Here is a 24,916-nt window from a genome sequence, read left to right as displayed (position 1 = left end):
TGTGGTCAGATTTTATCAGATCAGGTAATAAATCAAACCAGGAAATTCATTGTGAGTTACATAGAAATAAACATTTAACAGCTCCTCTCAGACCTGCAGCTGTACACAAAATCCAGTGGCTCAGATTTTCATCTGTGGAGAATTAAGAAGGTACCCTGAGGTTTTAATGAGGCTACCTTGATTTATGCAAAAGCATGGATCTTGTTCAGCCAGCCTGTGCTTAAGTGATTTAGGAACATGGTGAAAAAGTCCCTATGAATCCCAAGATGAAGAAACCTCTAATACTTAGACATCTTATAATTAAGTATGAGATCAGAGACAGATCTACGTGGTTTGAAAATTTCAGTCTTTTTTATTTCTAACACTTTTTTCAATCCACATTTTGAATGCTCACTCTGAGTCCCTATGCGAGGTTGGGTTTTTTCCTTTCTAAACACTCAGAATTTTCCAGTTTAACTTCAACTCAGTCATGCTAAAAGCTTCAGGCTGTCCTAGTCCTAAAAGACAGTGGAATGAGTCCAGCTTCAAGTTTAATAGACAACATTTAACATCTCTTGCCTTTGGGTTGGGTCTTCTTTCTTATCCAAGCAGAAGTTAAACCCTCGCTAAAATCTGAGGGATGATTCATCAAAACAACCTTTTTCACTTCTTTCTGGGCAACTAAATAGTCATTTCAAAGTCTGGAGCACCTCATAGAATTTCCTCCACTCCTGGTCCAGCTGCCTGCGTGGTCTGGCACTGAGCTGAGCAGATTACCAACGACACTTCATCAAATGCCTTCAGGCCCTTTGGTGAGATATTTGTAATGAAGACACAATTGCTGCCCAAAAGTCAGGGTTTAAGGTTCTGAGTTCTGATTTTAACATTTGTTAGCTGAAAAGCAGCTGAGCAGCTGTGGATTGCCAGGAGCTCTCTCTAGGGACACTCTTGTGCTAATGAGTATAATTAACAACACAGAAAGCACAGGATCTGACTTGTGGATGCTAACTGGGCAGAGTCAGGTACAAACGTTACTCAGAAGGATTGAAATCCAAATGAATAAGAGAAAGAGGACAAAAACATTATTTCCTCCATGTCACAGATAAAGATACACCCAGAAATGGACCTGCCAAAGATCAAAGATGGAATGAGAAGCTCATCCAGGACTTTGTTCCTTCCTTACACAACTCAGAGACCTGCCTCTGTCTGGAAAATCATTTTGGGTGGCACAAAACTTTGGGTTGGAATTAGATGATTTTAAATGTCCCTTCCAACCCAAACCATTCCATGACACTGTGAACACCAGGGGACAGTTCATCCTTTCTCAATAGAGGATGAAAACTGAGTAAAACCCTGTCATGGATCCTTGCCTAATATGTTCTTACAAAATTCCAGTGGTAGATACTCAGAACCCCATGGACAAGCTTTCATCTGTCTTTAGAGGTGCAAACATTGAGATTAAATAGCTCCTCCTTTTGTTTTATAGACTTGCATCCCTCTCACTGCTTTCTCCCAAACTTTGATTAATCCAAAACTTTTACACTGGACACAGACAATTCCAGCACGTCTTGCCAGAGCCAAGCACAAAGATTGCTTCACCAAGGTTGATGTGCCACTAATCCTGCCCTGTCTGTCCCTGCCTGGGGACATTCTGCACTGTGTTTAATGACCCTCTTGACCCTCTTGGTGGTCTCCAGGTGTATGAGCTCTTCACTGCCATAAATTCATTTTTCTCTGAGGATTTTTAGGACAAAATCTGCTGTCACTTCCTTCTGCTTCCCTGCACTCTGGAGAGATGGCTCTAACAAGGGTATTGCTCACAGATGAGCTGATACGTTGAGTATACTAATGACTAAAGCCATTAATATAAATGTATTTATTTCCATGGTGCATTTAAGAGCCTGAAATAAGCCATCAGTATGGCCTGGTCTATGTACCAGTAGAAACAAAACTCAGAGTGGGGTTCAGCTCCTTTCCCTCCCGTCAGTCATTTAGACTCATTTCCCAATGAATTGATGGAAACAGAGTTGTCTCACCTGAAGTCAGGCATCTGAAATAAACCTGTTGAATCACAGACTTTAAGCATCCTTAGTAACTCAGGATTCCCTTCATCCATTTAGGGTTTGCTCTCTTCCAGCACCCTTTGTTACTCAGGGAAGGACAAGACCTCCAAGCAGCCTCCAAAAAAATGTCTACCTTCTGTAGATGTACAACAGAATAGGCACCGCCTGTGGCAAGAAAACTGTGGAGAAGGTGCAGTTGAGCATTTAGAAAGCACATCATTTTTGCAGTTTGCAAGTTCCTCAAAATCAGTTTGAATTATTTTCTTTTTTATTCTTTCCCCCCCCCTCACTTTGCCATTTCTTCTCATGGGTTTTTTTAGTTTCAAACAGACAGCAAATGATGGTGTAGCTGGAGCTGCTAAAAGAGTGACTACACTGTCCCAGACTCTTTGCCCAACCTGCACAAATTGCACATTCCTGGGAGCTGCTTTTTCAATTTTTCCTCCAGTAGCCATGGCTATCCCAGAAGCAAGCAGGCACTCTAAATTTGTTGGACCAGTGATCAGAGCTGCTGATAAGCACAGATCTGCTTTCAGTACTCTCCTGGGTGAATCTGAGCATCACTCAAATTTGCCTCTGTCTGTGAAACTCTTGAACCCAAAAACCCAAACTTTCCCTCTCTAAGTTACTGCCCAGGAGGAGGAGGTGGAGAGTCTGTCATGCAAGAACAGGCACATAGTTCATCTGCTTCCTTGTGGCTGCAGGGTTTGCTGGCTTTTGGCTATGAAATACCACTCTGTGTCCCCTTCACTTCAGGACATCACTTTTGTATCTGTTCTTCATTGGGGACTTTGGACACTTCTTTTTTTTAACTGCCATTAAAAGCTATGTGAAAAATCAACCTCCCTTCAACAGCACATTCTGCTGGAGGAATTTCCCCCTTAAACCCCCATCTCCAGTCAGCTGTGCTTTACCCCACCATGCAGAATCCCCATGCAGTGTGTCCTGCCTTCATCTCCTTGTTCCATTTGTCCTGCAGGAAATTCTCTTTTTAGATCCCAAAAATTTTGTATTAAGTCATGAACAGGAGTTTGTCATCTGTCTTCCGCTCTCTGGTCTCTGCAGGAGTCTGAGTGGAAAAAAAAAAAAAAAAAAGAAAAGAAAGGAAGATTTAAAACCACACTTGAGGGTGCTCTTTCTTTCTGGCCAATACGGGAGTGGCAGTGAATTACGGTAATGGTAAGACTACTGCTCTGCTACATAGCAGAGCAGCAAAGTTCCTGCTGCTCCTTGCCAGTGTGGAGCTGAGCTCTGAACGGGCACGGATCCCTCCAGGGAGCCTGGAGCCAGCCCCTCACAGCCGCGGCATACAGGGAGCCAGCCCCACTCCCGGCTGCTGAAATACCAGTGGGGCAATAAAGGGAGCAAAGCAGAGGATTTCCAGGCACAGAGCCCCATCCCTGCATGAAAGAGGAGCCTGCTGTGCTGAGAATCTCCTTTCCAGATACTCACAGGAGCTGTGCTGCCTTCTGGAGACCGAAGAGGTGGGTGTGGGGCAGGCATAGCAGCTTGGGGTCTGCTCTTCCCAGCATCAGCTATCTTCACAGGCTGGGCATTATTTGGTAATGACCACAAGTATAATGCTCAGAGATGCTCGATGCAACACTCACTTTTCATGTATGCGCTTAGATAATCTGTGCTTTTCTTCCTTGGGATTATTCCTCAACTTGTTCCATCTGGTGGGAAAGAAAATAAGATCCTATTTCATTTTAGTGTGCTGAAGTAAAATTCCCACAGTGTGATACCTATCCATCTCCCCCTTCCCCCCTCCTCCCTGCCTGTGAACTGGGAATTTTGGGGCTTCAGGGTTTGAAATGCTGTTGTCTGCCGGAAAGTTCAGCGTGAAGGTTTGGAAATGGGACAGTTGTTGCTGCTTAAAGTGTGACCTGAGGGACTCATCCCAAAGGACACTTACAGAGTCCTTCCTCATCTGGGGTTTTACAGCCACGGTCTTAGTGGTGGTTTTTCACCTCTGATTAATATTTGGGATGGAAATTCTATATGCACATGGAGATGTTGGGGAAGGTTTTGCGGCTTCCACTTGCAGCTCTCCTCTCCATGCCCCCCAGGTCTCAGTTCCCAGGCTAATCCTCACTTTTTCATCTGAGGTACCTTTTCTCCATATTTAGTCAGCAAAGGCTGAGCTTGGCTTCCAGATACTCTGAAATGTTGTGCCACTTACTAGGAGGCTTCTTCCTTGCAACGTCTTCGGCTTGGCTTGGAGTTGCTTTTCCCTATAGATTTTCAAAATGGGCTGCTCAACTGGACTAACACTTTAGTGGGGAAAGGTCTCGCTTAATAAAGAAACCTGAGATTAAATTCCAAGCTTCTAAATCTGCTGCACAGTTTGTATAATCCTGAATTGTGCCTTGCAGGCTTCTGTCTTTCCTAGAACTGGTCTCTGCAGGTGAGCTAATAATTAGGATTGATGCCTAGCCCTATAAAGAAGGGAAAATTCAGGTGGGAAAATCCACTTGGATCTCTCAGTTGCTGTGAGACAGTGCTGGCCTGGAAAAGGTTGGTTCCACTGGCTGGAGCCAGCCTGAGGAAAGTGCCCTAAAATAGCCTCCTGCTCTATTCTTATATGGGAACCCTAGCAGCGAGTGTGGTTTCTGGGAATTGCATTGTTCGTGTTTTTGTCTTCTCCAGGGGGGTGAGGATCTGCAGAGAGCACAAGAGCGTGGCCCTGTGCACATGGCAAACTCCACTCTCCCCCTCAGAGCAAGCCAGGAGCAGATGTATATGAGCTTTAATTTGCAGCCCAAGACCTCAACTGATGAGTGCTCCACATATGGAAAGCTCTGACTGACAGCCTAAGCCCTGAGGATGGGGAGTGATGGGTATCTCAAACAAAATTGCAGAGCAGACACAGCAGAAACCCCCATCCAGTCAGGTTTCTAAGCCAATTTTTAGGCAGAATCAGGACTAACATGAGGCAATTAAAAGCATCAGTGATTTCCTCAGAAGCTAAATTGAAGACCCTTTGGAATATTTACTTTCCTTAAATTCAGAACCTTCCCCAAAAGACAGAAATTATTTTAACCTGCAGCTCCAGTATTTCTTATCACATGACCCTGGAAAGTAGGACAAACAGCCTCAGGTTTGTGTAGCCCCACTTGTGCACCCCAAGGAAAATGCAGAAGGAGTTAAACTTGACTTGGAACTGGTGAGTATCAACCATGTTATTCTGCTGAAAGCTTTGTTTCTGATATGTTTCTGGATCTTTCTCATTGCTGCTGGTGCTGCAGTCCTAAAACATTCTTCCAAAACTCTTTTCCCCAGCAAGGCTAAGCAAATGTTGCCTATAGGACCTTCCTGATCTTGTCACCGTTCCTGCCTGGAAAGGGGGTGAAGTTCAGCAGCCTCACATGGACATTACCAGCCATGGCTCTCCTCCCTGGAAACTCCTCCGAGTGCTCCAACTGCACCCACTCTGTGGAGCCTGTGAACATTTCCAAGGCCATCTTACTGGGTGTTATTCTAGGGGGGCTGATTGTTTTTGGGGTTTTGGGTAATATCCTGGTTATCCTGTCCGTAGCCTGCCACAGACACCTACAGAGTGTCACCCACTATTACATCATCAACCTGGCTGTAGCTGACCTCCTCCTGACTTCTACCGTCCTGCCCTTCTCAGCTACCATGGAGATTTTGGGCTACTGGGTCTTTGGGAGGATCTTCTGCAACATCTGGGCAGCTGTTGACGTGCTTTGCTGCACTGCTTCCATCATGAGCCTGTGCATCATCTCCATCGACCGATACATCGGGGTGAGCTACCCACTGAGGTACCCCAGCATAGTGACAGAGAGGAGGGGCCTCCTGGCCCTGCTGTGTGTCTGGGCACTGTCCCTGGTCATCTCTATCGGGCCCCTTTTTGGCTGGAAGGAGCCAGCCCCGGAGGATGAGACTATCTGCCAGATCACCGAGGAGCCTGGCTACGTCTTGTTCTCAGCTCTGGGCTCCTTCTACCTCCCCCTGATCATCATCTTGGTGATGTACTGCAGGGTCTACGTGGTGGCCAAAAGGGAAAACAAAGGGCTGACCTCCGGGCTGAAGACAGAGAAATCCCGTTCCGAGGAGGTGACCCTCCGCATCCACCGCAAAAACATACCTGGTGCAAGCAGCTCTGCACCCAACCCCAAGAGCAAGCACCACTTCTCCGTGCGCCTGCTCAAGTTCTCCAGGGAAAAGAAAGCTGCCAAGACCCTGGGAATAGTTGTGGGATGCTTCGTTCTCTGCTGGCTCCCATTTTTTGTAGTAATGCCTCTTGGTAAGTAGAGCCAAGCCCTGTGTGTCTTCCAGCACCTTCTGGGCAGGGAGGGCTGTGCTTGTGGCTGGGTGTGGTAACGCTGACCAGAAAAGCTCTGAGGGAACAATTTTGTACTGCAAAGCTGTCAAAAAACAAAGCACTCACCACCACAAAGCAGGGACCATGAAAAAAACACGAGTCTTAAATTAGACCAAAAGTGGTCCCTGGTGATGAGAAGCAAAATTGTGAAAACCAGGGAAGTAATATTGTACTTTTTCCACATAGAAAATCCTCTTTTGTGAACTAGAGCAGATATTTGTGACCATCTCTGCTATAGGAATAGTATCTTTAGGGGTTTGTGTGTTTATGTTTGCAGCCAGGCAACTTAAACGTGTAAAAGGTCAGGATATAAATACATTCAGGGTTGAAGTAGCTGTTCACAGATCTCCTGGAGTGCTCAGCATTGATGATTCCCATTCTAAAGAAAAAAACACCTGCTTCCTAAGAGGAAATTCATCCTGTGCGATACCATAACTCCAAACAAAGTTAATCTTTTAATCCAATTTTTCATATGAGCAGTCAGGAGACAGCAGTGAGGGTCCTTCCAAATAATTTTATACTGTTCTGGATTGCATCTTTTCTGGGAACCCATTGAGCCCACTGGCCAAACACTGGCTCAGCCACCATGCTGGAGATGAATATTTATTCTCCAGTTGTCATTCCAAACAGGAGCAAAGCTGGGAATTTGTTCTGCTTTGCTGGAATATGAAGAAGTAATTAGAATTTTAATTAAACCTTGCTCAGTTACCTTTGATGCAGTTGCAGGATGGAAAAGCAGAATACTAATTCCATACCTATAGCTGAGGGAGAGGGACATGGCTCATCTCCCTGAGTTGGGCCCTGCCATTAAATATTGGGTTTTTCAAACATGGAAACTAAAATCTGTGACTTGTTCAATTTCAGGGCTTTTCTTATGGAAAGGGCTTATGCTGTACAGGAAAAATAAAGTAAGATTTTATGGAAGCTTTAGTTAGTAAGACAACAATATGGACAATTCAGAAAAGGTAAAACAGCCTCACATGAAAAGAAAGATTTTGGGGAGGTTATTTTCCTTTTTTTTTTTTTTTTTTAATTCTGATTTTTCAAACTTATAAATAACGGTTCTTTTTCAATTAACCTTTACTGGTTTTACCAAGATTTACCAAGACACACATAAACCTGTTGCTAATGTGAAAAAAACAAAAAATTCAGAATTTTTTCCGCTTGGTCAATACTGGGAAGGCTGGATTGAAACTGTTTCCTAAGGAGAAGCCCCCAAGAGCCTGGCTCGTGCTGGCCAGGATGTCAGCACGCCAGAATGCTGCTTGCCAAGATGACTGAAGCATACTCAAAAAGGGTTTGAGAGAATGCATTAAACACACTTTTCATCTGCAAATATGGTTGCCCACACAAAACTGTTAATTAATTTGCTTTGGTTTTAAAAAACCTTCTGGGCTCCAGAATGGCTTTGTATCCTTCTTTGATCCCTTGTAAGGAAACTCTGGAGGTATTTTTTCTATTTTTTGGGGGGTTACTGGGTCATTTTTAAAGCATATGTTGTAGGGCTTTCAAAACCTACTTGCTGCTTTTGTTTAAGGACAAAAAAAAAACCAAAAACTGATTAAACAGATGAGTGGCACTAAAAAAGTCCTCAAAAAAGCCAAGGACTCATCTTGGTGCAGGGCACTTTCCAAAAGATAACAATCACTTTCAATTCTGTCCTGCAGCCAGGCTCATTTGGGATAGGGAAGGGAAGTGATTCTGATAGGATCTTGGGGTCCTGTCAGGGTCTGACTTTTCAGATGTATAAAATCCTCCTTGTTGAAATCCTGCTGGAGGCTCACAACATCCATGGCTAGGCAACCAGAACTTGACCAGCTCTGCAGCTTTGTGGCCATGGGACAGACCAAAACATGGTCCCATGAACCAGTTCTGGAGAGGTTTGACAATGTGGAGGTGTCATGCAGGGACATCATTTATAGGTGGACTTGGATGGTTGGACTCAATGATCCAAGAGGTCTTTTCCAACGTAAATGCCTGTAATTCCATGAGTCCATCAGCCAGACCACTTGATACAGATTGCCCACAAGACAGACACTCTTTAACTGCTACAGAAACCTCTTCAGACAAGTGTGCTCATCATTCCATGCAGCACAACTTCCCCAAACCTAGATTAATTTCACTGTGATCTACAGCACCTTCAAGATTTCCACATCCATTAACATCCACTCTACCAGCCAAGAACTGCATCTAATTAAGAAACACTAGGTTTACAGAAGTGTAGGATGGAACCTTTGCAATGTAGGTATGGGAAGGGCAAGAGGGATAGAAGGATACTGAGAAAGGCAAAATACCCATGTTGGCTCATGCTGCTGAAAATAACTGGAGAAGCAACTGGAGTATCCCTGCCATAAGAAATTATTTTAATTGAAACTGGGGTGAAAAGGTACCAGATGAAGTCTGTGTAAGGAATGTTTTTTCTCTTAGTATCTTGGATTAAGTTTAATTCCAAAGGTTCTGTGCAAAATCCTGCAGCCCAATAATCTAAGACACCTTCTTCTTATTTGGCTTGAAGTTTGTGGAAAAAAAAACCCAGGAAATTATAATCCTGTTGCAGAAAAACAAGTGAGGCCATTATTTGCTTTTCAAAACTTCTGTAACACACTCGGTTGTCAGAACTTTGGTTTCCACTGGTAGAAGTCAGGTTTTCATTCCTGTGAGCAGAACCAAGCAGAGCTGGCATCAATGACAGCTTCAACTGACAGTTCAGTGACCACCTGACAAACACAAAACAACAAAACAGAGACAGGAAAGAGCAGCTTTGAGCCTGTCTGCATCTCTCGGAGAGGGCTACGGAGAAGAGCCTGAGCTTATCTGCAGCTCCTGGGCCAAGGGGCAGGGGGTTTGTGGGGAGAGGCTCAGATGCAGCTTCCTCTGGGCAGTCAGGGCTTGTTGGGCTCTGGCATTCCCAATCTGGCTTTTTGTTCTCCTCTTGCAATTTCTAGAAAGGGATATAGGATATATGTAGATAGAGGGACAGATATGGAAAGACTCAGAGCTGGAAGAGCCCAGAAATCAGTGAAAGCCCCCAGTGACGGAAAGTTTTCGTGTTACAAGACCTTGTCCTGTAACTGGAAGACATTTATATGTTGTTCTGGGAATTCTTCAAAAAGTTTATTTTCAGCAAGATAAAAGACAGTGCTTGGAGGTCGTTTTGAGGTGAAACATGCACAGAACTGATAGAAAAAAAGGGTTGGGGGTGTTGCAAAAATGGTCCTGGACTGGGACTGATGATTTATCTTAACAAACCCTCAGAAGACAAGTTCCCAGAGCTTTTCTTGTGGTCTATTTTCTGTGGATCAACTTGTAGGTGTTGCTTTCTGAAGCTGGAAGAAATAAAAAGGAGAAGTCTGAGCTAGGAGGCCACAGGGGGAAAAAATCCTAAACTGTGCAAGGAAGAGGAAGTGTTTTAGCATTTGTCAATCATTCTCGTGATTAAGAAAGTAAGAAAGACGATCTGCTGGAGGGTGTTTGTATTTGCGGTCGAGGAGTAAATTAGTCTTGTGAACTGACACAAACACTGTCAAGGGAATCCTCTAATCCTGTCTGCAGATGGTTTCTATTTACTGTTTTGTGGTAATTTTTTTAAATGGAGTCAAAGCGAACCACTCTACTTTCATTAGACATAAAAAAATAAAGTGCATTTTTCTGTCTCTGCTGTTGACACAACATGACCTCTCAGAGGGTCAAAAGACTCAGAGTAGCAACACACACCAACACAGACTCCCCACATTAATATTTCAGCATTCTCTCAGTGAGAAAGAGAGAAAAAAAAGATATAAAAGTGGGAAAAATCCCTCAGAATAAAGCCCCAGCTCTTTCTCTGGATCCCAGCTCAGGGAGAGGGAAGGATGCTTGCACTGATTGAGTCACGGAGCACAAGTGTGTGTGTGAGTTAAACCTTTGAATGGGGAGAATTTCAGCCATGAAGATAAACAGACAAGACATTTCCATGGCAAAGGTTTTTTTAGGATTTTTGCTGATGACAAAGGGCATTTTCCATAATCACAAACTGGAACAGCACTGTTGGTCTGCGTTGATAACTCCGCTAATGACAAAGATCCCGTAGACATCCCTGGGCCAACATTTCTCCACCATTCCCAAATCCTGAAATGTGTCCCAGTGACTGAAAACACAGCAAAGGAGGGGAGGAATCCATGTTAAAAACCACTTATACTAAAATCAAGGGAGGGAAGGTCAGTTAGCTGTGCTCTGCTTTGAGAGCCACTTCCGTGGCTCTCCCGTGTGTGTCACCTGTCACGGGAGCCTCATCCTTGTCTCAGAATATCCCTCGTCATGCAGCCACCACCTTCAAGGCCCCAGAGTAAAGGAAGCAGGAGTGTCATTTTTCACTCGCTCCCGAATGCCACAGCACAATTCAGCACTGGGGAGGGATGGAAAGACCGTGGTGAGTGATTCTCCCACCCCACTGAGCAAATGTCAGGATTTGTCTGCAATTTGGATAATGGGAGAGATACTTGGCTCTTGCTGAAGGAGATAATTTCTTGTTTCTAACTCCAAGGATTCCAAAATCATGACAGACAACAAACTCATGAGATGGCCTGAGACTTACCCAGCTTCTCAAACTATTCTCTGGTTAGTTTTTTTTTTTTAATTCTTAAAGGAAAATTATTTTATTTTAAGTGAAGGACTTGAAGAGTGAGGGCTTCAGGGCAAATATCATATATCTCCAAAATGTCAGCAGTGGGATGCAGACCCATTCCACTGCATTAAGAGCTTGGGAGCTGGAATTGGAGTGACAATTACATTGATTTGTGAAACAATATGATTGTTTGGGTTCACACGGGTAACAAAACCTCAGTTTACCTTCCCATGGTTTTTTATCAGCTTTCTGAATCTGCAGCTGCCCACAGCAAATCTGGAAATAGTTGCTTGCTGAGACATTTCCCAGAAATATCATCCATTCTAAGTGGGTACAATATGAAACAGAGCATAAATTAGATCTGAAATAATCCAAATCATCAGAGCAGTGTTCCCAGACTGACCCATTCCTGCTGCCTGACCTTTTCACCTCTCACCTGTGCCCAGACACCCTCATGGTGCCACAGAGAGCTGAATTCAGGGGTTTGGGAGGGAAAACAAACTCGGTCCTCCTTGTATGCCTATTTATTATGGATCAGGGATAGCCAAGCACAAAGTCCTTCTCATTTTCTCTCTGGAATAGCCACAATATTCTAGGCCCTGGGGAGGCACAACTGGAAAGTGCAAAACATCCTCATATCACTGCTTTTTCTGCACTGGTTGTGTTAATTGGATTGTGCTGAGTCCAGGATCATTTCCTACTGCCTAACGGTTCCTTGATACCATTTTTTATTCCATAAAAAATAGTTCCCATAAGGGAACAATGAGAGCATATTGGAGAGGTCATGTGTGTACAGGGGGCAGATTTGAATGTCTGCAGCAAAATATATATATATATATATATATGTGTGTGTGTGTGTGTGTGTGTGTGTGTATTTATGTATATATATTTTAATGTATATAGATATATACTTATATATACTTATTTTTATAATTATATTTAATATAAGTATATTTTATAAGTATATTTAATCCACTTTCCAGAGGGTGGATTGAATCATGACCTAAGATGCAGGATGGAGCACTTGTCTTGGGGAATAAAGTTTAGAGCTAGCACTTGGCTTGGGAACATAAAATGTAGCATATTTATCAATGTTTGTAGAGCCATGAGAGATTAGGAAGGCTGTGGTACACAGTTAATTACCTCTGGAATATCAGTGCTTTTCTGTGCTTCATCCTCTGGGTCTTTATGGCTCTGGAAGAGTTGCTGCCCTCTGGAATGATTGCTTCTAGGCAGATCCCAGGACCTGAGTTTTGAGCCTTGCTTCCCTGTAACCACAGCACTCTTCCTGTTCCCAGCCTGAAGGGGCTTCAGGAGCTGGAGAGGGACTTGGGACAAGGGAATTACAAAACAAGTGGAAATAGCTTCCCAATGCCAGAAGGTAGGGTTAGATGGGATATTGGAATTGTTCCCTGGGAGGGTGTGGAGGGAATTCCCAGAGCAGCTGTGGCTGCCCCAGATCCCTGGCAGTGCCCAAGGCCAGGTTGGACGGGGCTTGGAGCACCCTGGGATAGTGGAAGGTGTCCCTGCCCATGGCAGAGGGTGGCACTGGATAGCATTTAAGGTCCTTTCCAACCCAAACCAATCTGGGATTCTCTTTGGACACAACCCTGATCTCCCCCATACACTGAAGCAGCATCACCCCCACCTGACGTTTGTGCTCTGCCTCAGTCTCCAAAATTAAGCTACACAAAATAAAAAGAGGGGAAAAAAAGCAGCAAACCTAAAGAGAGCTGCAAGATTCAGTAGCAGAGATGGATTTGTAGTAGAGATGGATTTATAGCTGAGATAGATTTGTAGCAGAGATGGGTTTGTAGGTGAGATGGTTTTTAACACCACAAAAGGTTCATGGGTCACACAAATATATGGGATCTGGTTCCCATGGTGCTGACAGAGATGATGCAGAGTAAATAACACACGTTTTTACAGTCTGGCAGGTTCCAAAACCCTCTCTGCTGTCCATCAGTGAAATGATGCATGACATCAGGGCTGGTTTTTAAACAACCCATAATCAGGCAGCACTTGTGACAAATGACAAAGTCAAATTTCATCTTTAAGAATGAATTGGCACTTACTCACCAGGAGGGATGTGGCAATCTTATCTCTCAGAGCTGAAGAAACTTCCAGCTGGCAAACAGGAAAATAAAAGATGAGGGAAGAAAATGCAATCCTGACATTTCAAGGGATGAGTGATGAAGTACTTAATGGCAAAAGACCTCGGGAGGCTCATAGTACATTTTATTTTATTTACTTTTACAAGAAGCAATTGTATTGTGCTACTCATACTTGATTCTCCTCAACCTTTTGAAAACAAAGAAGGAATTGCAGCGTCATTTACTCAAGCCATTATTCAAAATGCATTAAAAGACCCCTTGAAGCTTTCTTTACTGTTCCTCCAGCACAGACTGCAGGGAGACAGTGTAAGGCGAAGCCTTTAAACTTTAACCAGGTTTGCTGCTACTTATGACTTAATTCCTGACAGTGTGCAAAGGAAGAGATTAAGGCCAGTGAATAGCACAGAGAATTAATTTCTAGGGTGAAAACTTAATATCTTAGCTGCTGTTCACCCTCTAGCTCTCCTATAGGACACCTGGATGGCACCTGTGATTCCACTTGGTCTGGAGTGAGAGGACTGGAAAAATTTGCTCTGAGAATTGGGTGCAATAATTCTGTTTTCTCAGCCATAGCTGATGGTGTCCAAGTGTCCAAACTTTAACTGGAATGAACTGGCAGTCACCAAATGGTCAAGGATTGAATGGAAATGCTCATCCCAGCTCCACACGCTTTCCCTGTGCTCACTGCTCTGTAGGGAATGTGTACCATACACCCTAAAAAAAAGATAATTCACCACTCTTGTTTGATGTCATGATAAATTACGGTCATTGTTTAAAAAAAAAAAAAAAACACAAAATCTTTGTTTTATTTCTCCTTTGAGTTCATCTGACCTGAGCTGTCCATTCTGAGGGCTCAGCACTGAAAAAATTACTTTGTCACCAGGTTTGAAAATGCCTCCTGCTCATTACCAGATCCATCAGCCACTGACATTGATCACAACAACATCACTGCATATTAAAGGTTTGGAAGAAAGGGACACATTCTTAGGATTCTGCGGGGAGGAACACCATCCCTCAAGGATTTGGAAAATAAGATATTTTTCCCCTTTTCCTAGATACTCTGGTATTCAGCAGGAAAGATTAGGGAATATTTCTGAGCTACAGAGGTAACTGTGTGGCTGCAATAGAAGGACAGATATTTCAGTGTCACACCCTACAGGGAGGCTGGAGGGGGAGTTTTTACCAGGGTATGCACTGATAACACAGGGGGGAATGACTTTGAGGTGAAGGAGGGTACACTTGGTTTAGATATTGGGAAGAAATCCCTCCCTGTGAGGGTGGTGAGGGACTGGGATGCACTTCCCACAGAAGCTGTGGCTGCTCCATCCCTAGAAGTGCCTATGGCCAGGTTGGAGCACCCTGGAATAGTGGAAGATGTCCCTGCCTATGGCAGAGGGCTGGAATTAGATGATATTTCCCTTCCAATCCAAACCATTCGATGATTATCTGAAAACCAGTGTGTAGTGGGATCTGTAGATAGCAAAGTCTCTGTGCTGTTAAAGCTCCTTCATTTTCTTTCACTGTGTGTTATTCCAAGGCAACAATGAGCGTCTCCACTGATGAACCAAAAAAGGCTGCATTAATAAATTAACATGCAGATCCCACCCCAAAAAAAGAGCAAGGGACAGACTCTGACATTGGCTGTTTTCTATTTTTATCAGACTTTGGCACAACCCTTGCATTCCATCTGGAGAGAGCGAGGACTTGCAGCAAACAGGAATTGTTATTGTTTACGCATTTTTACACTTGGCCTCACACAGCTGATTCCCTAAACAGGGATTTGGTTCACCTTTTCTCTCACCACAAAAAAAAAAAAAAAAAGCAGCAGATACACCACATTTAAATGAGGAAACAAACCAAAAAATTGAGCATGAGAAGCCTTTCGTTATTTTTCATCTGCCAATGACCTCAGCCAGAAAGTTTTTACAGACTGTTATTTAGTTGTTTTTCACTGAAGGAGAGAAGCATTAATTTGCTGAGAAATAAAATTAGGTTAGGTTGTGGATATGTGTGCTTGCTTGTGCTTCACTGCAAAACAGCATTTTTTTTCTTTAACCTTTTTGGTCTTAAAATCCGGTTGATATTGAAAGTAATAATGAAACTTCTCTACCTGGGCCAGCTTAGAGCAACCAGATGCTACCACGGAGGCAGCGAGACCCATGCTTGGTGCCCAGGTCATATCTGAGATTGCCATCAGAGGTTCAGCTGCCCCAGTACAGACACAGAGCTCCTGTGGCATGCCCCGCACTGCCTGTGGAAGAGACAGCTTTGGGAAAGGCTTAGTGCCCCTAAAGAGGCTCTAAGAGAGCTGGAGAGGGACTTGGGGCAAGGCCTGGAGGGACAAGGCAAGGGGGAATGGCTTCAAACTAACAGAGGGCAGGGATGGAGGGGATATTGGGAAGGAATTTCTCTCTGTGAGGGTGGAGAGGGGATGGGATAGAATTCCCAGAGCAGCTGTGGCTGCCCCTGGACCTCTGGAAGTGTCCAAGGCCAGGCTGGATGGGACTTGGAGCAACCTGGGATAGTGGAAGGTGTCCCTACACATGTCAGGGGGTGGCACTGGATGGGTTTTAAGGTCCCTCCCAACCCAAAGCATCCTGTGACGATCCTGACTGTGTGTCACTTCTCTGCTGCTGTAGCACACACACACTGCCTGGTCCCAGGTCAGAGACCCCTGCAAGGCTGCTCACCCTGCCCCATGTCCCGTCCCCTCCCTGGCGGCAGTGTCCCTGGGCCATGGGCTCTGCTCAGGGCGCAGAAGCTGCTGCCACCACAAAATCGCTCCACATTTCCCTGCAGCTTCTGTGTTCAGGAGGATGAGCAGGTTATTAATCACCCTGCACCGAGAGCGTCTCTGGCCCAGGCAGGATTTTGATGCATTCCCACACAGACAAAACAACCCTAAGAATTGCCGTGGCCACTTGAAAGCATTTGCTGCAAGTGCTGCAGCTTTATTTGACGAAGACTGAGGAAAAAGCTTTGAGCAGTTGAGCAGCTCTCAGATTTCAATCAGCACATCCTCAGAGGGATTATCAGTTTTTCCTTGGCCAGGAGAGGTCCAGCAAACAGATCAAACCCTGTAAAGCTTAGGAGCTGCTCCCAGACACGGTTAAACTTGCAGAGGGTGATGGATGCATTGATGCCTAAACCTTCCACAGTATTTCCTTCCACGTGCTTACAGTTTTTCCAGGGGAAGCATGAAGAAAAGCATTTGTCAGTGCTAAAAGTCCTGTTTATTATAAATTTGTTTATTATAAATTATAAATCCAAAACAAGTCAATTTTGTTTCTGGGATTTTTTTTTTTAATAAAACTAAAGGTTTGGTATCAGGAAAAACATTTGGAAGATTTTAAATCAGCAGATAACTCATCATTCTATAGAAAAAGAAGTGCCAAAGTACTTTCCTTACTAAGGAGCCGTCAAAGTTCTTGCTCTTTGAATCATCTTTGGAAGGTAGCTTTGCAAGTATATATCAGAATATGTGTGTATATAAATAAATAAAAAATAAAAATAAAAATTAAAAAAAATATATATACACACATCTCATGGCTGCCTATGAGACCCTCCCCTGTGTTCCTTGATATGAGAAGGAAACTTTCCTTTAACTTCACTCAATTTTAGATGCATTCCTTGAGGCAGGGTGTGGATAGTTAGATTTTCTGAAGTTTTCAGGGAATATGAGTACCCAATACTTCATCATTTCAAAGACTTTTAGCTGTAACACAGTCAACTCTAATCCCTTTTTTCTCTAACCCTTCTGAAATGGTGTCATTTTCTTGCCATCTGAAGCCCCTTGGATGACCTCCAAGATATTGCTGTCATTTGGGTAATTAATCTTGAAGTAGGAGTCCCTGAGGAAGGAATTTTCCTCTATCCCTGGAATCAGCCCTCTGGCTGCCTCTCTATCTGTAAATGGAATTATAATGCTTGTAATTATAAAATAGCACTCTTGACTTGATTTCTGATGGAACATCCATGCAATTGTATGACATCACAGATCCTGAAACACTTGTTCCTGCAGGAATTGTGTTTCCAATCATAATTTTTTCAAGACGGAACAGAATCCTATTTATTTTTTTTTCCAGTGTTTTAGTTTCTTTGGTTACCTGCAATTCCTCACTGCCTCTGCCCTAACACTCTGTGTATTTTCCATTTTAGGCTCTTTCTTTCCTGCAATCAAACCCCCGGACACACTTTTTAAAATAACATTTTGGCTGGGATATTTAAACAGCTGCATCAACCCCATCATCTATCCATGCTCAAGTCAAGAGTTCAAGAAAGCGTTCCATAACGTCCTGAGAGCTCAGTGCCTCCTGAGGAAGCCGCCAGCAATGAAGCAAACCCCCAGCTTCAACCTCAACCATCCTGCTGGCGAGAGCATGGAGAGTGGCAAAGGGGTGGTCCGGATCCCTGTGGGATCAGGAGAAACCTTCTACAAGATTTCCAAATCAGACGGGGTCTGCGAGTGGAAGATCTTCTCCACCGTGCAGGGTGTGCCCACCAAAAACGCCGTTTCCAAAGACTGCACAGCTGCCAAAGCCAAGAGCAAAGGGTTCCTGCAGGAATGCTGTTGTGCAGGCACTTCAGGGAGTCTCATCCATGAGAACTGCAAAGGGCCAACCATTAAAATCCACTCAATCTCCCTGAGCGAGAGTGGGGAGGATGTTTAACCAGCTGGGTGCACCAGGCTGGCAGTTTGGGGGCCTCATGGGATGTTGCTCTTTTTATGGGGAAGTAGGAATAGGCGTGATAGTTGAAAGGATCCAGGTATGAACAGGTGAAACAGGGCCAAATCTTTAGAGGAAGCATGTCTATGAGTGCTGGGAACATGAATGGAGCTCCTCAAAGATAGTGCATGGCTTCAGCGGATGGCATTCTGAGGGTCCAGCATCTGCCAGATGTTTCCTTGGCATTTAAAGGCTTTATCCCTCTATTCTCCTCTAAATTCCCACTGCTTTCATTTAGGGGCAGTGGAAGAGAAAGTGAGGACCACAAAGACCCTGTGCTGATTTCAGCCTCAGCACTCTCTGGCAGCTCCACCTTCAGAGCCACTTTGTGATTCCACCTCTCCCCATAAAGCCAAACCTCACCCGTGGATTTCAGTCAACTCCATTGCCAAGGAAAACTTGATCCAAATGATTGCATTCCACCGAGCTGCAGAGACCAAGGAGAACTTTTCCTTTTTGTACAATCAGCCTCCCTAATCTTCACACCATACCAAATGAAAATTTGCATGTGTCCCTGGTTTGTTCAGACGATCCGTGCGCCTTGATGCAGGTCTAATAAAACTCAAAACTAGGTAAGTTCTTATCAAACAAGGCTCAAAGAACTCACTTGCATTCATCCTTTTGTTTTTCATCTTCTGAGTCCATCAGGAACCTGCTGAAAGGCTCAGTAATTCTTTGCTCAGGTGCTCAATGGCCAGATCAGTGCCACAGCCACTGGAAAAGCTACAGATCTTTCCTGTCTCCCTGCCCAGTGTTTTGCCACATTCCTTTTCCCTACTCCTTCAAGTCGGGAAGTAACCAAGTGCTCAAAGCTTTCTGTGAGATCCTGGGTACTCTAGAGTCAGGAATTTTCCCCTTGTTCTAAGCAGAGGGAGTTAAACATGTTAAAAGGCTTAAGGACATCCATCCCCACGAGAAAGGGCCATCCCTTGGGAATTTGGGAGCAAAGCATTTGGAAGCATGTTATATTTTAATACAGCTAATCCAAATAAATAAATAAATGAGATGGCCAGCATCTGGAAGAAATAGTGGGAGGAATTCTCTGTACAATATTAGAAATAAGCAGCTCTTGACATAGCTCCTCCTGAGCCTGCCAAGAATTCAGCTCCTTGAAACAACACGAGCCCCTACTCTTGTCTGTGTCAACTCCTGTGCTGAAGATCCACTGCCTCCAAAAGGGAAACGGCTCAAGATAAGAGTCATTATCATAGGACAGGGTCTTGAAACAACACCTTGGTGGTGTTGATGAGAAATCATTATTTATCTCAGTATTAAGTCCCCAGTGTCAAGAGGATTTGCCTCATGTGTCTTTTATTTATGCACTCGCAGAACACAAATCTGTCGCATGATCCCAGTTTTAGCTTAAATAAGAAATCCACCTCACACTTAAGGATCTTCAGCCCTAGAATTTGAAGCTAAAATTGTGGAAATACCATGTAAGAAAATATTCTTATGGTGCTTCAAGCCAAGAGCAGAAGGAGAAAAGCTGGAAATCTCATAAGAAAGTCACGTGAGACTCATGGCTGAGTTTTCCAGTATAAAAATGTTCAGATATGTGGGACGTGTATTGGGACAAAACCTGAATTTTGAAACATTTTGAAAAAACACTCCTTAAACTCAGCAAGACTGGCAAGATTTAAAGTATTCACTGCACACTCTTGGTGCCTAACCCTGTCTTATTCTACAACCAATATTTGTTTTATGACCAGTAAGACCCTTTTTGCCATCTCTTGTTTGGAGCAGGGAGATTTACACAGGGCTGCTACAGTAAGTCCAGATTTATTGTGGTTTCACGGTGTCAGGCATGGAGTTGTTGCGGAGCTGCACATGGAGGCTTCCACAACTGGATTAATTTAACTCCAGAGCAATTCTGATGTAGCAATATTATCTGACCCTGTAAGACGAGGATAAATAAGTCAACCTGCTGCTGGCAGTGTCATGATGGACATGGATGTAGCACAGTTCTCCTGTGTAGCAGAGACTGAGTTTGGAATAATGAAGTCTTGGTCTCATCTTCATCCTTTTTTTTTGTCACCAAACAGATTCTAAAGAACCTCTCTGTGTCCAGTGACTCTGAAAAGCTCCTAGTCCTCAGCATCAGGTGAGCCTCATCCCAGCCACACCTCTGCTGCTGCCAGGTTTGCCAGCAACAACAAACGCATCATTTCTTTGGCTCCCTCAGAGAATTTCTGCAGGAAAACGGCCCCGTTCCCTTGCTGCAAGAAGGGTCATTGGCATTTGTCATTTTGGTGGATATTTGGACTGAGAAGTCTCAAAAACCATAGAAGGAGCTCTAGGAAACAGAAAAACAAAAAAAAAAAAAAAAAAAAAAAAGGAGTGCAGATTTAGGCAGCCCAAATTTTTCTGTTATTTAAAGTGAACTTGGCACTGCTGAAAGAGCTGCAGTCACAGAGGCTAAATGTAGCTGTCTGTCTAAAAGCATGAAGAGGACAAGAGGTTTTCCCAGAGGCTGGACATCAATCATCACTTGTAAAACCTTCCCAGCATCAGGATTCTGTCGCGTGAAACCTGGCAGGAGCACAGAGCAGAGATCAGAGTGGCCAGATGGGAAGTGAGAACAGTGGAGTGCCAGGAGTTCTCCTCAAAGCCACATCCAGTGACCCACACTGACCTGGCAGTGGATGTGTCCAGCCTGAAACCTCCGAGTGATGGCTCTGACATCCCACCATCCTCTCGGGTCAGGGTTTTCTGTTGGGAGTGACAGCCAAGATTTCCATGTTGGGTGGAGCACAGTATCTGCTGCAAAGAGCTGAGAGCTGGAGCACCACAGAGATGACTCTTAATTTGCACAGCCTGAGGTGAAGCAGATCACCAACCCCTCTTCATCCCAGGGCAGGTAAAGTCCAGTTGCCACAGTCAATTCAGATATACTACCTGATGTTTTTGAGGCTTCATGTACTTTGCAAGACTTTTCAAATCCAAAATATTTAAGTTCTGCCCACTATCCAAATAAATGTCTTCTCATTTTTATATTCTTTATTTCTCTCTGCCAGCTCCAAGGATAAATTGTGCATTGTGTAGAAGAATATTCTCCTTTGCTAGGTCTTAATGTACTGGAGACCCATAGCAATGAAAAGAAATATTAAGGCAGGAATATTTCTTGCTTCTCTGCTTGGAGTAAGCAAATGGATTTCACAAAGCTTCTTTACAAAATTTTTCTTCCTGACTTTTTCAGTTTTCTGAAGGGCAACACTGACAGGCTGCAGCACCTTATACTGATTGAAGTCAGTTAAAAAATGTCTTACTGCTTTGCTGAAGTGGAAGTGTCCAGTTCCCAGGTGTGCCTGTTGGCCTTGAGCTACTGTTGCTCATGGCTCAGTGGGGTTTTATTAGGCACTACATTTTAAAATAAAGCTACTGAGGAGCAGAGCAACTCCGTGATTCATCCAGCGAGGTTTCAGCTGTCCCAGGCTGAATCCATGCTGGGCAATTAACTCCACATCCTACCCAGAGATACCTTGATCTTCTTTCCTGTCTTAATATGGTTTGGATAAGGAAGACAATGTTGAAAACGAACTCGAGGGGACAGGTTGTTGACACCAATTTTTTCCTGGATGTTCTCTTCTGACAGCAGAGCCAAAGAGGAAAGCCAGTTGGTCTTCAAAGTGTTGCACTTAGCTCCAGGCAAATATGAGACCTGCGCCAGTGTTACCCTTTGCCAGAAGGAAAAAAAAAAATCCAACAGGTCATGAGACAGCTGCTCTCACAGCAGCACCTGCTCTCTGCCTGCACCTCTCACACACTCAAATATTTATGAAGGTATTTCGTATATGACAGTGCCACAAAAAGCACAAGACACTACAGAGGTAGCCTGTGGTGCATTAAAATACAGATCTTCCTCCCAGCTTGACAGATGTAATTGAATCTCTGATTTCCTGGGAGGAGATGGAGCATTTGTCTCAGGGATTGGAGTGAAATGTCATTCCTTCTCTGCAGAGCACATTGCATATTCCTCATGCTGACAGAGAAGGAGAAAATAGCAAATGTGTGCTAAGGGGAAATTAATTGCTGAGGATGAGAGCTATGGATGGCAACCATCACGTGAGAAAGAACACATCTGTCAGTCCCACAACGGCCTCAAAGCTCCACTTAATGAACATTTCTCTCTCAGTGCAAAACTGGGCTCAAACCCAGATTGAGTAACAGCCTCTCCTTTATCATCATGGTAACATCAAGATCTTTTTCAGAGTCAAAAACTTCCACGTGTTAATAGTGAAAATAAACATAATTTTTCAGTGCTCAACATCTCATCCAAAGAATGAGACTTTCTTGCATTAATCCAAATTTCTAATCAGCTGCCAAAATTCAGCCCTAGTAAACCATTTTCTGAAGTAGGAAAACACAAACCTACCCAGCATTTCAGCATATTTCCACTTTCAAAGTAAGTCCACTCAGCCAATAATAGAAAACTTCCCTGAATTTCACTGAATACTCAATTCTTCCTGACAATATGACTGTGAGAATTGTATACAAGCTGATCTGGACTTTTTTGGGGGCTTTTTTTTTTTTTTTTTTCCTTCTGCCTGCAGCAGATTTTTGCCTGCATGTTGTACAAGTTTGGCTGGTTTTAAAAGATTCCTCCTGAAACAGGTACTGCATTTTCTGAATGTGGTATTCCTGTGTCATTGAATTTTCTACATGCTGTTTTCCAGCTTTATCATGTTTGAACAGTTCATGCTGGTAATTTCCTGAACAAAATACTGAATGCATATGAAATCTTGCTAAGGTGAACAAATAAATTATTGGGGGGGAAATGTGTACTTTGGGATATGTGCGCTGTAGGTCTGGCTGGTTGTTTTTTTTTCTCCAAATTATTCATACAGTTTTGTCTTCTCCCTTTCAACAAACATTTCAGGCAGAGGATCAGGTAGAGATTCTTCCCAATACTTCTGATCTTAGTGGGGTTTATTAGGAGCAAGGTGCAAAGAGAATAAAGGAATTAAACTTAAATTTCTACTGTAAGAAGTTGAAGTTCTTAAAAAAACTTTGAACAATTTAATTTGGACCCCGGGTCCTTACTCTCCTCTTTCAGCTTGCTTACAGTAAAACATCAGGTCCCAGATGAAATCCAGCTCATTTTGCTGTATTCCTTATAAACAAACACCAGCAGAACAATCCTCATCCACCCAAGAATGTAAATGGGAAAGACAAGCGCTGAGTTATTATTTCCTGATTTATAAAGGGAGAACTGAGACACAGGGAAGGAAAAGACAGATTTCAGAAACAGCTGATGCACCAGGAACCTCGAAATGACTGTGGCTGCCTCTAGTGAAACCCTGGGAAATTTCATCCAGGGAAACTCTGGAGAAAACTCAAATGAAAAAAAAAAACCAAAACACCAAATCAAAATCAATCGTCAGTTGTCCTCCTGCTTCTTCCACAGGTCTGTTCTCTTTCTGGATTAAAATGTGCATTTATCCTGAATAATTTCATGCTTCAGTAGAGTCTGGGAGCTTCAGCAAAGGACCAGGATTTGGTCTTTAATAGACACAGACCTTGCTCTAAAAAATTCCCTCCTGAACTTACAGCTGGCCACAAAACCTGTTGCAACTCTAAGGAATAACTTGGAGTGTCAGAATTCCCTTGTGACCACCAGATTTGCTGTCAGATAAAAGAAGAATTTTGAAATAAAATATGCATTTTTGCTTGGCTTTATAATTTAAATCCAGTTCAGCTAAGATTACACATAATTATCAGTCTTGGTAATGTGGCTGTAGGTCCTTCCTTGTATTATAGGTCACCCTCCCTTGCTGGATCCTGCCAGGTGAGGAGAGGAAGGAATCACATTTTTTGGCATTTTGGTTAAGGATTCTGGGATTAGGGATATCCTTAGGGATAAGGATTTTCCTAACAGGGTAGTGAATTTTTGACCTTATGCAAGTCACCACTTTTTCTGTGTCCAAAATTCCCTCTGTGCAATGGGTGTGATTTATCCCAGCTGTCCCAGGAATGCTGAGTCTCATAAAACACCATCGATGATTTTGAAAAACTGACATATGTCAGGGAAAAAAATAAAACATTTCAGTGTATTTGTTGAATTTCACTACAAGGACATGAATGAATCCAATTCTGCTTTTGCTTTTTTTGCCACTGATTTACCCCTTTCTGGCTCCTCAGATTTCTTTGATACTTTGCCCACCCATGGGCAGCTGGTGATGATGGCACTGCCTCATTTCCCAGACAGATTCTGCTCTCAAGTCTATTGAGAATCAGACCTCAAGAGAAATTCTATGACAGTTTTAATCATGGCTCCTGCAAGATAAAAATCTTATATTTTGTTTTGCTAATCGAGCTGCAGGCAAAGGTCAAAGCAGTTGGGAGTTTTACTGAGATTCAAACACTTCTAACACAAGGGACACCGTGCTGGTAATTACAGGAGAAGCAAACACACAGTTTTTCATTCAGCTGCTTATTGGCCTAATAAGGTTTCTGCAGTAAATTTCTGTTGAAACTGGATTTGTTTAAATCCACCAGTTCATATGATGAATTACTAGACAATTACCAGACCTTGATTTCTATCAGGAGCTGTAGAAATGTCAGAGCAACTGTGGAAAAAATGTTGTTGTTTTTTTTTTCTCCCTGATATCAACATTAACACCAAGATTCCCCAGTTTTGGCCTGGAAATGCAGCTGGTGTTTTGTATGAAACAAATTAATTTGGAGCAGCTTCATGGACAGGCCACCAGTGATGTGGCACTGCTAGTTTGGTTTCTCACTATGATGATCAGCTCCATCGGGGACAGATTCCAGATACAATCAGAAATGCTCCTTTAATCTAATAATCCATCTCCCAAAGCAAGGGGAACCTGCTCAGTTTGCATCAGGCAGATGGGTAAGATTTCTGCATAAACATTTCTAAGAGTTTAATTAAAATCGTGAAAAGATAGGTAAAAAAATAAGGAATGGGATTTGATTTCAGCTGAGAATCGTTCCCAAATATACTTCCACACTACATCTTTTAGCTTTTACAGTTTGTTATAACTGAAGTGCTCTGTTATGTTTTCAGGAGAACACAGTACATGATGGATATAAGCTTTCTGGGTATGTTTTCTTGTTCTTTGGCA

The 24,916-nt window shown here is 43.3% G+C and overlaps 1 protein-coding gene and 2 long non-coding RNA genes across 3 annotated transcripts; 2 read left to right on the top strand and 1 right to left on the bottom strand.

The window, feature by feature from the left end:
* Window positions 1-3,633: 3,633 nt before the first annotated feature.
* Window positions 3,634-5,562, bottom strand: LOC137463429 (uncharacterized). The gene is made up of 2 exons (XR_010993917.1): window positions 5,422-5,562; window positions 3,634-3,718 (listed from the first exon to the last, which is right to left on the bottom strand). It is a non-coding gene; the product is annotated as an uncharacterized lncRNA (long non-coding RNA).
* ADRA1A (adrenoceptor alpha 1A) lies at window positions 5,427-19,922 on the top strand. The gene is made up of 2 exons (XM_068174614.1): window positions 5,427-6,309; window positions 17,263-19,922. The coding sequence occupies exons 1-2, from the start codon at window positions 5,427-5,429 to the stop codon at window positions 17,772-17,774; spliced, it is 1,395 nt and encodes a 464-aa protein (XP_068030715.1). The 3' UTR covers window positions 17,775-19,922.
* Window positions 19,923-20,154: 232 nt separating this feature from the next.
* LOC137463430 (uncharacterized) lies at window positions 20,155-21,472 on the top strand. Its single transcript, XR_010993918.1, has 2 exons — window positions 20,155-20,353; window positions 20,390-21,472. It is a non-coding gene; the product is annotated as an uncharacterized lncRNA (long non-coding RNA).
* Window positions 21,473-24,916: the final 3,444 nt, after the last annotated feature.

Source organism: Anomalospiza imberbis, chromosome 28, assembly GCF_031753505.1.
Source record: "Anomalospiza imberbis isolate Cuckoo-Finch-1a 21T00152 chromosome 28, ASM3175350v1, whole genome shotgun sequence".
In the NCBI taxonomy this organism is placed as follows: Eukaryota; Metazoa; Chordata; class Aves; order Passeriformes; family Viduidae; genus Anomalospiza; species Anomalospiza imberbis.
Note: the sequence above shows the minus strand (reverse complement) of the source record. Positions and strands in the feature narration are given on the sequence as shown.